Source organism: Bactrocera dorsalis, chromosome 3, assembly GCF_023373825.1.
Source record: "Bactrocera dorsalis isolate Fly_Bdor chromosome 3, ASM2337382v1, whole genome shotgun sequence".
Lineage (NCBI taxonomy): Eukaryota > Metazoa > Arthropoda > Insecta > Diptera > Tephritidae > Bactrocera > Bactrocera dorsalis.
Genome location: NC_064305.1, coordinates 17,814,523 through 17,826,107, shown reverse-complemented (window position 1 = coordinate 17,826,107; position 11,585 = coordinate 17,814,523). Strand labels below are relative to the sequence as shown.

Genomic DNA, 11,585 nt, shown 5'->3' with positions numbered 1-11,585 from the left:
TAAGGCCAACAGAGTTTGTGCTGCACACTTCTCGAAACCGTGTTGATGTTCTGCTAGGGTAAGGAAGGCTAAGAAAATTCTAAAAGTGTAACCACTCTTCCGATTTTCAACAGATGATGTGGGCAGTGACAAATTGTGTATTTGATGGTGTCAACAACTGTAATGGATTAGCTAACATTTGTCTTCTCATACCTGAAATCTTTTCGGACAATTCAAGCAGTCATCCGCCTACACGGCGCTTTCATTTGATAAGACTGCTGCTTCGCCTTGCGGGTTTGACGCTCGCCAACGATTACGTCCGTAGAATTGGCAGGGTGGTGAAGTTGCTTTGGGTAAATTTTGTGAATACGGCTTTGTTAAGTTTAGCGATGGTTTTCCACAGAAATAAAGTCGAGAATATCTGAACCGCGATGATTATTCCCGAATTAATTTGGAGCTATGGTGCCAAGTTGAGTCCTTGGCCGGATAAAATTTCGGGTTGTTGATGTTGTTGTAGCGGCAGAATTCTGCCAAGCTAACAGTCGTTGGCTGGATAAAAATCCGGTTCTGTTCCGTTTACGTAGATCCGACTGTCGTGGGAACGGAATCGGGTTCGTTCCGATTACTTAGACCTGACCGTCGTAGGAACGGTGAGTGGAGAGGCACTGCGCGAGTTTGGTACTATTTTACTCTTTGAGGGTCCTAAAGCCAAATCATCCATTACTTGAGTTTCACCCAAACGAAGCGGCATTCGGATGACCTTTTGGCAGAAATGAGTCAAACAAATTCCTTCAATCGCGGTTTGCTTCCCCCAATATCGAATTTGTGAACAATAATTGGCAATTCGATAACAACAATGTGCTTTTTATTGAAATCAAATCAATTGTAAATTTATCTTCTTATGATTCATATAAGAATTTCATGTAAATATTATATTTATCAAATCCAAATTGTAAGGAATGGTAGTTTATTATATTCGGTTTCGCTTAAACACTCTGCTACAATTCACTATGGTTCAGTATTTGCTGTCAACCAATTTATCTTCATTTAATTTATAGCGTAATTCTATTTACTGCACCTGACACACACACACTACTGACAAAGTTAGTTCTTATACATTTTGAAGAAACTTAAATCATGCAGTGGGTTTTCGTTAATATTAGACTACAATTAAAACGCAATATAATTTCCGACAATATTATACCACAAAAAAGGAAACACAAAACCCCCCTTTAACTCAATTCGAAGCCAACACCCGATTGTATAGCGTACAGTAGCTTTTCGCGCATTTGCTCCTCCGTTTTGAATGGCGGCAACTTCAGCAGATTTGTACATGTACTTGCCGTGGGCAAACGTTCCATATCGCCAGCGTTTTGTATGAAGAACGGCGGATCCAGATCCTGTAGGTAATAAAAAAAAAAAAAATATTTAACATTTTACTGAAACTAATTTTAAACAAGAACAAAAATTAACGTGTAGTCCGATGTGAGGGTACGGATTACAACAATAACAACAATAACAAATTAACCGATCAAAAGGAGGAGTTCATTATGCTGCTTAACTAAGAGCATTCTGTCGTAGCCCAGAGTGCAGTGTTCTGACAAGTTTGGGGCTTTCTCGTCTGCGTTTCACTGCATCCAGTGGTGCGGCGCAGTTAAAGATCGGCCGGCAGTTGGCCTTGTTACTTTGTCTTTTCCCTTTGTGCTGTCGGCTAGCGATTTGAGCATTTTGTTGGGCTCTGTACTTTGGCGATTATCGCGGTCGTATTAGGCGTGAAGAAACACAGACTGTCGAAAGTCACAACTAAAACTTTAGGGTTATTGACGCCATCGACTGCAATATTAAGGTCAAGTCTGTACTCTTTCATCCAGTTTTTAAATGTGGTCGCTGTGGATTTAGTGGGGGAAGGTATTAGGTTGCGTGCAGCGAGGAAGCGGATAAGGTCGGAGATATAGCCGTTTACTTTTGAGCACATGCCATCGATTCCATTGCCCGATGGCATTATCGTGCAATCATCAGCGTCGAAAGTGATAGAAATTCCCTATGGTGGTTGCGGGAGTTTCGAGATATAGAAGTTAAAAAATAATCGGGAAGCAAACCATCGAAACACCTTTAATTCTTCACAGTTTTGAGTTTTTACCTCGAAAAAGTACGGATGATTGACGACCGCTCAGGTATTTCAGAGACCACCTCTTCAGTCCTGGAGGGAGCGTAGATTTTTCGATGTACTCAAGTAGCGTTGTGTGATTGACTGTGTCAATGGCTTTTGACAAGTCCAACGCTGCGTGGATCGTCATATCATAGGGTGGTTTCTAGTTAAAACCATGAACTATCTGGGCGTTTATGACGCTAAGTGCTGCGGTTAGGTTAGGTTAGGTAAGATGGCTGATCAAAGATCCCACGAAGACTAGCAGTTAGTTCTTTGTGATTCCATTGAAAAAGAACTCCCGTGTCCGGACTTAAAGATTGGCGAAACGCTTTGTAGCCAATACATAGTTACACAGACGCTTAACTTCAACACCCGCCAGTTCGGTGGGGTGTCTAAAGGTATGCGTCCCCAAGTGTCTGAGTTTTGATCTCCCAAAAGCGGGACAGTCAAGCAGGAAGTGCTGGCTTGTTTCTACCGCGTCTTCTTCCAAACAGCTTCTGCAGTCGGCATCCGGTAAGATTCCCATTCTTACCGCATGTAGGCCAATAGGACAGTGGCCTGTTAAAAGACCCACTAACAATGAGAGGTTAGCCTTACTGAGGGCTAAGAGATCGTTGGATCTCCGACGATCTATTCTGGGCCAGAAGGCTTTAGCAACCGCACAGGTGCCGCGTGGCCCAGCTATCTAGTAGTAGACAACAAGAAGAAACAGGAGCACCGATCCGTTCCCATTTTACCGATAATGATTCTAGGGTACCTTTCCTTGCTAACTCATCAGCTTTGCAATTGCCTGCAATTCCGCTATGGCCCGGTACCCACACCAGTCTACTCACAAAAACTCTAGCTGCTAGAGCTAACGACGTTAGACACAGTGCTGTGGTGGTACTGTGCACTTTTCGGAAGCCATGCGAGTCGCAAAAGGCCACTAGTGTCTTCATTACTGGGGAGAGGAGAGTTATCGGACATTAGGACTACCCTTTGTTGGTGGGTTTTCCAGGTTTCAGTAGTGGGACCACTCTTCCGATTTTCCACACATTGGGTATTTGAAGAGTGGTCAGCGATATGTTGAAGACTTTGATGAGATAGCTTATTCCCGTCAAGCCTAGTTGCTTTGCATGCAGCAGCATGTTAATTCCATCAGGGCTAATGGATTTGGACGATTTTGTTAATTTGTATGGCAGCTATATGGAAATTGTATGCCAAATTTCGTGAAGATCTCTTGTCAAATAAAGAAGTTTTCTCTGTTCCGCCTAAAAAATTGCGTTAAATTACCTTGAAGCCCAGCAGCGGTGGCCTGGAGCAGCTCGTCACAAATTTGAGCAATTGTCGGCGCTGCAAGTCGTTGAAGCTCTCTAAAACCGACCAGAACAGTACAATGGACGGGTGCTCGAGGCTATATTCGCCGCCATATTTGCAGTGTTTCTTCAAATCATCCAAGTCAATGGGGATTTCAGCACCGGATATAAGTATTTGCAATTCCTTATTACTGAACATATACAGCCACTCGACCGGCAAAACATTAGAGAGTCCTCTTCGAAATGCTACGCAATGCTTACGTATTTGCACATTCAACTTATAATCGGCCATCAATTGTAGGTATTCGATGCGATTTGATGTAGTTACCGGTATGCTCTGGCCATTCGGTTTCAATTCGATCACTTGTGTATGCCCCAAAGAATTGCTGGCGACGGTAAAATCCAAATTCAACTCACTCACATCACCCTCATAGTCTTTAAGGTAGAGTAAATTTTTATATAGTTCGGGATCGAGCGATGCCAATTGATGTATGTCGACATCGGCATATTTGCCTGCGAGCTTGGTTAGGAAGAATTCTGCCAGTGGCAATTCTACGAGCAAGTTTTCATAAATTGCCTTGCCGAGTATACGGCCAATGAAGTAATAATGCCGTTCAAAGTCAGGTTCCAGATCGGCTACATCTGGATTGGGATACAGTTTATTATCCGTTGTGACCCTGTAGAAAGTGGAGAATTTTTGCTTTAATATGAAAATGTAGACATATGAGTTAAAAGTTTCTTACATAAAGAAACCTCTGTTCGGATCGAATGCCGTTTTAATAAGTTCGGATAGGAATTCGCGAAAAACGCCGCCACCATCGATGCCAGCCTCCTCCAAGCCGAGTGACGATATGAACTGTACACGGAACTTCAGACGCAAATCAGGTTCTGCAAAATAAATTTTAATGTCATTATACAAATTTGCCGTGTGAATAGCATATTACTCACCATTTTCGGGTCGCAAACGATCGTACGCATCCTCGTATAGATGTGAACGCCTAACCTTCAGAATAATCGATGGTCCTTGCAGAAAAGCTTGATAGTTGCCTTGCACGCGCATCTTGTCCGCCGCCACAAGGCCTTGCAATATGCCCACACGCTTGTTGAATGGCACAACAAATGGAATTTCACGCAATATTGTAATGGAGCGTATTTGCTTTGTAGACATTGGTGGTCCATTTTCGAAGTCTTCGCGTGTAAAATCACGTATGGGTTGAAATGGGCGTATGCCACGTGTGCGATTACCACGCGTCAAAGGCAAATCAGTGGGCCGATCAAGTGGCAAGTCTAAACGACTCACAGTCCAATGTGATTCAGGACAAAAACCTAGGCGCAAATCCCGAGTATGTATTTGATTCAAGACGAATACGACGACTTTTAATAAATTCGCCCACACTTGTTTTTGTTGCCACATTTTTTTATCATCCGTTTCGGAGCGGCCCAATACAAAGCGATAGTGTTCGTTGAGATTCGAACGTGTCTCGGGGAAAGCCAAGTCGACCAAACCCAACGATATTTCCTTCAATGTCTTTGACAATTGTATAATTTCAGCAATTGAGAAGGGCATTAGCCGAATATGTGTGGCGGCAACCAATGAAGACTGCAGTGATTTCGCCAGCAATAGCTTTTCATCACAGAATTCCGCGTCATGCAATGTGGGCAAAAGGCGACCAAACAGCATGCAAAAAGTAGCCAATAGAGGAATTGTCTGTTCCACACCGTTTTGTTTAGCTGGGAATTAAAAGAAATATAGATATTCAGAAATATTTTTGGAGCAATTTATTATAAAAAAAATTAATTTTTAAATTAAAAACAAATTAATTTTTAAATTAAAAAAAAATAAAATTTTAAATTAAAAAAAAATTAAAAAAGAAGAAAAAATAATTAAAAAAAAGAAAAAAAAAATATTTAAAAAAAAAAGAAAAAAATTAAAAAAAAATTAAAAAAAAAATAAATTTTCAAAATTAAAAAAAAAAATTTTTTTAAATTTAGAAAAATATAAAAAAAAAAATTTTTAATAAAATGACCAGCCATTCACACTGCTATTTATATACACTGGGTGTAACAAACTTCTTAGCAAACTTACAATACACTGTTCAGAGTGTAAATAGAAATAATTATCAACTTACGCACGACACCCTTAGAAATCAGTGAAAGCGGTGCATTGAATCCTAGTTGACTAGATTGCGTTGTCAACGTGAACCAAATTGCTCGAACTACATTTGGCATGAATGCTAGTGTGTACAGCAATCTGAAAAATAAGAAAGACACTAGTAAAAAAATCTACTTTTCGGCTTAATCTGACATTTAGTACTTGTATTCAAAAACGGCTTGCTTATTGTAGATCATAAGATTGTGACAAATTTCGCACAACGCATATAGCACTTTTTCATCAGCAAGATATGTATCAGTTTGTTCAGTCAGCATGCGTACACGATGTGAATCGTTTAGCAAATTTACACACTCCAAAAGTACGTTTTGTTCTTCGCTACTAAGTGATGGTGGTCCAGCATCCAAATCATTGTTCGACTTCTGTGTACGTCTAATTTGCTCTTCTTCATCCTCATCGTCGTCGCTGGATTCTTCTGCATCGGTGCGTTGATGATGAACCACTGACAGTTTGAGTGTTGATTTTGGTAATTGCAATATTTTGACGGAAATCTCCGCCACAACTTTTATATAAGCACTAACTAGGTTTTGTGTATCTAGAGAATCTTTATTTAAGAAGAAATATTATTTTTAATTTATTTTAAGAAAGTGTGATTTGTAGTTTACCTAAATGTTTACGGTCAAGTATTAAAATTGCATTAAGCAAATAACTGCTGAATATTGCTGAACGCTGAGTCTCTAAGCTTTCAACTTTAGGCGTTTTGTCAGTGAAGGAAGATGTTGATGTTGTGGATGCTGGAGTTGAGTCTACTTGCATTTTTTCAGCCTGAGGATTAATTGTCAAACGATGTAGAATTCTTATTAAATTAGAAAATGGGAAATCCGCACACTCCGCCAGCGCAGGCAACACATAATTTCGTATGGGATCCGTGAAGGGTTTAGCGAGTATATGTTTACAAAATTCTTCGTAAATACCAAATATTTCATCTTTTAGTAGTAAAGGACGTAACATCAATTGGAAGATAGCATCAGCAAACGGACTCGGCGCATGCAAAGTCTCGCCATCTAGTGGTGGACACTTCGTTTCCATTAGGTGGCGAAGACGTATGAAGTACTCATGATTTACAAGAAAATTGAAAATTACTTTTAAGTAGGCCTGCACCCGAGTTTCATCCTCCATATAACGTTCTAGTACTGACGTTGCTGTAAACACCTCTAACATACGAAGCGGTATGGCTGGTGAGGTTTGTGGCAGTGTCATTTGCGTTAAGCAAACGTCAAGCAATTTTTTGAGACGATATAACCAAATGAACTCTTTGCTGGAGTTTCGAAGTAGACGTTCGGGCTGTCGTATAATTTGCTGACAAACGTCGATCTAAACATATTGGGTTAAAAATAAATATATACAAACATATATAATGATAAAACAAAGTAATCATATAATTATAAGTATTTTTGTTAGGAATTAATATCGACAGCTTACCAAACGTTCGCCATCTTTGCTTTCTCTACTCGCATAAAAGAAAAGCAGCCGCCTTAGCAGGTATCCCAAGCATTCATCTTCGATAACACGATCACGATGACTGCGCAAAAAATCATCGAAAGCTTCACGCTCCAAGCGCTTTCGACGTTGTCTATGAATAAAGGAGCGTGTATATGATTGCAGGACAATTGCGCCATTGTTTTGTCTACGTAGTTCATTGCGTTTCTGTCGTTCCTGTTGAGCCTTACGTATAATGGTATCACGATCACATGACTGCGAAGCACCGCCTAAACTTTGTACAGGACGTCGGCGATAATCTCCGTCGAACCCAAACATAATTTCACTTGTATACAAAAACAAAACTCCTCTCTCACTTAAAACTATGATTTTTTGATCTTATAGAAATACAATTGTTTCAATGTCACATACGATTGTTATTTAACTTTTTCGTTTAGATTATATTCGCGTACACCCTTACTATTAAGCCTCTTTCAGTTTTTAGTTTCATCTCCGTTTATGAGCTAATATTGACTATATAACTATTTTATTTAATATTTCTACTCCCGTCTTAAAATTTTCAAGTGTTTTTTCTGTAGCAATATATGACTGTCATACTATGACATTTATAATTGAGATTTTAATTCTGACAGTTCTTAAATGTCATTAGTCATCTGTTAACCACAGAGTTGCAATAAATAACAACGATAGGGTAAAAAGTACAAATTCGAGTTAGGGTTAAAGATTTACACCAACAATCAATTTAAAAACGATACATACATATAATTGTTTTATATATTTATTTATATGTTATCAACAATTGACCTCCAAAGAAAAAAAACTTTGGGGAAGTACCAACTTCTTACCGATGTTGTTATCGATAATTTGAGAAAAGGAAAGCTGTAAGCAGAAATAACGGCCTAGGGCGAAATACCCCTATATATTGATTCATATGTGCGCTACTAAAAGAACTTACAATTTCAAAATTAGTAAAGCTTTTATTTGAGTAAATTGGACATGGATTCAACATAGATCATACATATTTCCTTATGTATAATCATTTGAGACATTTTCATTATTAGACTATTTTATTATTAACGTCTATTCCGTAGGAAGTGTTTTTCCTTCGATGAGTTTCAATAGCGTTAAGGGTACATTCATTGTTTGATCATCTATCAAGACAATATCGAACGTGTTCATATATTCCTCCAAGTATTCATCAGCCTGAAATTAAATATTTAAAGACTTTAGATTTATATATCAATTATAATACTAAAAAAATTTACTTACATGATGGAAAAGAAATCCAATCTTCAGAACATGAGACGATGCTGGCACACCATCCGCCATACCAGAATCGGCAAGGGAATCGCCCATTAGTATAATATGATCACGACTGTGCACTAAATCGTAGTAATCTGTACCTTCTAGCATAGTTTCGTTTTTATTAAATGTGTGTATTATTGGCTCTTGAAAACCATTCAACATAGTCTCGTCCTTAAATTGAAGAAAATTGGAAATAACCTTCATATTAGGATAAAAAAGTCCTGCTTGACGTAGCATTGCAATAACACAATTTCCCAAACCAGCAGAGAATACAAGTACGGGGATATTGAGAGCATCCAGGTTTCTAAACAATTCATGTGAATTATCTCGCATAGAATAGGCATATTTCTTAGCGATTTCGTCGATTTCTTTTAAGTCGAAAGTAAATCCCCTGTGAATTGAAAAAAAAAACATTAATTAGTCTCCTGAAAAGACAAATTGTGATATTTATCTAGTAATTTTATATGAGGGTACCCGACAAATTTTGACAGTCTATTTCGAAGTTGGGTTAGATCAAGTTTGATTTGAAAAATGCAAACCTAGTTATTAACTTTGTATTAAATGCTTTTTGAAGAACTTTAGCGGAAATAACTGACATTATTTTTTAAAAAGTATCAAAATTTGTCCATGATCGACTACTACATTTTATAAGGAGTGATATATCCATACACATTTGCATATAAAGACATAAAAAAAGTTTCTTCAGCTGCACTGAATTTGTAACGTACATTTTTTTAGTATTAAAAATAATACAAAAATCTTTATTCTGAGTTTGATCTATCAGATTGTAGACAGCTTTTTGCTATAGTTTACCAATCTGAGTTATCGGAGATTGTAGCCATGTTTTGTATAATAATATATGCTCAATTTTGTGAAGATTACTTGCCCAATAAAAAGGACTTGAGTTATTTCGTACAATTTTTATGACAGCTAAAAGCTATAGTTGCCCGATATCAGCGGTTGCGACAAATCGCAAATAATAAGGGAGTATTCGCATATATATAGACAAACAGCATACAAAGAAACAAGGGGACATGGCTAAATAAACTTCATTTATATATATTTTGTAGGGTCTCCGCCGTTTCCTTTCGCGTGTTACTATATCTTTCTTTTATATGTAGCATTCATAAGCAAAATGAAGTAGAAAGTCAAAATTTGTTGATCGGTTAGCGTAATCATCCAAAATGTATTGTTCAATGTGCATGTTTCTTATTATAATTATACATTATTTATAAGCAATACATACAATCATAAGGTACGCGGCAGAGCACATAGCTGTGAGTCATTAGTATAAAGTACATCTCTTTGGCAAATTTTATCACCGTTGGGTTATGGGATATAGTATATTCCATTGTTATATGCGTTTCGTTTTTCTAAATGTTCTCTGCATCTATTTCAACCCAAAAAACTTACATCAAATTCTCGCCTGACTTGGTCCACCATTCAATCATAGCTTTCACTTTTTCTGCCCGCGATATATGCGGACTGACTTCAATAGGACGATAAATATCATGCAGCTCACGGGCCGCTTTGACAAAATTTGGGGGAAGCGATTTACATTCTTCAAAAATACCAAAGCTGCTGGGAACAGTTGCACCATTCGATGTTCGTTGCTTTGTAATGGTGAAGTCAAAATCTGAGACTATTTGCAATCTTTCATGACCTCCACTCATGAACTCGTTAAGAATTCTTTCAACACGTTGTTTGTCCTTGATTTTGCAATTATCATTATTTAAAATGGCTACGTCTTCTAATCGCAAAGGCTTTGAATTAATTATTGCATTTGCCACTTCACTATCATTAACGTCAGGAATTTTTGGTGAATTAGACATTTTGTCAAAAAGTCTTGAAAGGACACTGCGAATATTTCGACGAAACAGTTTGCAGCTTTGAATTGATCAAACACTTGAGAATTATTTTATTTTTTACACTCTGTCAATGTTAAGATGGTAATATTCAATTCATATTTGCAACATCTCTTCTAGGATTAATCCATGTATATATATGGTAACAGAAAATTTCGTCACTTCCTTTTTTTTGTTATAATTTCAACCAAAAAGCAAATCGAACTGAATAACTTTTGCACGGTATCAAACACAAAAATTTAATATGAATCAGCTGGCTATAGAGATGGTATAATGTGGTCGAAAATACGATAATCGCTCTAATACTTTTTATTGTTTCCAATTAATACCATTATTATCATTTTAGGTACAATTGTTCCCTTTTGGATATTTTTTATAACCTGGACAGGGTATTTTAAGTTTTAGACGAAGTTTGTAACACCCGAAAGGATGTGTCGGATACCCTTTAAAGTATATTTATATATGTATACACTTATGGACAAAACAATAAGTATTAGCAGTTTTTTAAATAACTTAAAAATATTTGCGATTAAAACAATTTTGTTTTAGTTATACTATATCTTTGTTTTACTTACATATGTATATAAAACTCAAAAATCTTTCATTCCGAATATTAAAACGGAATTGTTTTCCAAAACAAGAAATAGCGTTAGTCAAAATAATAGATGTTACACTTTTTTTCAAAAAAAAAACATAAATTCAAATTATCTTTTCGTTCGTCCATGGGTTTTTTATAATCTGTTATCCGTGGTTTTTCATAAGTTTTCCAATTCTATTTGGCATGGATTGATTGATTGGTTTGAAAGATGAGGAATGCACCGCGACCTTTGATCTATTGTGCCCTCTCCTGACTCTCACTTAGCCCCAACGCATGAATGAAATCCAATAGCTTACCGGGTGCTAGTGAGGCAATGTGGCATGGATTGAATCAGTTTTAGGCAGGTTTCCATTGAGGAATCATTCCAAAGTCCCTTTCCTTTCTGCCGCAATTGCTCTTTATTTTGGAAAGAAGGCTGCCAATCTCCTCTTAAGGTCATTCCACAAGGTCTGAATAGGGTTGGGATGAAAGAATTACCTAGGCCATTGCATATAGGTCACATTTGCATCTTTGAACAACCTAGGTATCAATCTCGAAGTATGTTTCGGGTTGTTATCTTGTTTGCAAAATATCTCTGTACTCAAAGGCGGTCATTGCTTCCTTATCCAATGTAAAATACCAATGGCTTGCCAAGAAAAATATCCCCACACCAATTTTCCGCCCATTGTCTAATTGCCTTTGCAGTGTATCTACAATCAAATTCTTTACCATCGTTTCAAAAACAATTAACAGTTTCGCACATTGATGAAAATTCGTTTATCGCAACTTTCTGACAAATTTTATT

At 37.4% G+C, this 11,585-nt stretch overlaps 2 protein-coding genes across 3 annotated transcripts; both read right to left on the bottom strand.

The window, feature by feature from the left end:
* Window positions 1–815: 815 nt before the first annotated feature.
* On the bottom strand, window positions 816–7,634 carry LOC105224707 (ubiquitin-protein ligase E3C). Of its 2 annotated transcripts, none has more exons than XM_011202869.4 (8): window positions 7,016–7,634; window positions 6,199–6,907; window positions 5,738–6,128; window positions 5,553–5,674; window positions 4,372–5,154; window positions 4,167–4,311; window positions 3,401–4,100; window positions 816–1,379 (listed from the first exon to the last, which is right to left on the bottom strand). In XM_011202869.4, the coding sequence occupies exons 1-8, from the start codon at window positions 7,349–7,351 to the stop codon at window positions 1,212–1,214; spliced, it is 3,354 nt and encodes a 1,117-aa protein (XP_011201171.2). In that variant the 5' UTR covers window positions 7,352–7,634; the 3' UTR covers window positions 816–1,211. The 2 variants fall into 2 exon arrangements, with proteins under 2 accessions (XP_011201171.2, XP_011201168.2); XM_011202866.4 differs by having other exon boundaries at window positions 5,738–6,137; window positions 7,016–7,633.
* Window positions 7,635–7,990: 356 nt separating this feature from the next.
* Window positions 7,991–10,445, bottom strand: LOC105224706 (7-methylguanosine phosphate-specific 5'-nucleotidase). The gene is made up of 3 exons (XM_011202865.4): window positions 9,752–10,445; window positions 8,303–8,729; window positions 7,991–8,236 (listed from the first exon to the last, which is right to left on the bottom strand). Exons 1-3 carry the CDS (start codon window positions 10,168–10,170, stop codon window positions 8,114–8,116), a joined length of 969 nt encoding a protein of 322 aa, XP_011201167.2. The 5' UTR covers window positions 10,171–10,445; the 3' UTR covers window positions 7,991–8,113.
* Window positions 10,446–11,585: the final 1,140 nt, after the last annotated feature.

Bases quoted from the DNA above. Each gene is read 5' to 3' on its own strand.
- LOC105224707 (XM_011202866.4), bottom strand. From the start codon at position 7,351: ATGTTTGGGTTCGACGGAGATTATCGCCGACGTCCTGTACAAAGTTTA. The intron at 6,908-7,015 runs GTAAGCTGTCGA...CAATATGTTTAG, and splicing joins GCAAAGATGGCGAACGTTTG to ATCGACGTTTGTCAGCAAAT. The intron at 1,380-3,400 runs GTAATTTAACGC...TATTACCTACAG, and splicing joins CACCGCTGCTGGGCTTCAAG to GATCTGGATCCGCCGTTCTT.
- LOC105224706 (XM_011202865.4), bottom strand. From the start codon at position 10,170: ATGTCTAATTCACCAAAAATTCCTGACGTTAATGATAGTGAAGTGGCA. The intron at 8,730-9,751 runs GTAAGTTTTTTG...TTCAATTCACAG, and splicing joins AAGTCAGGCGAGAATTTGAT to GGGATTTACTTTCGACTTAA. The intron at 8,237-8,302 runs GTAAGTAAATTT...ATTTAATTTCAG, and splicing joins TTGGATTTCTTTTCCATCAT to GCTGATGAATACTTGGAGGA.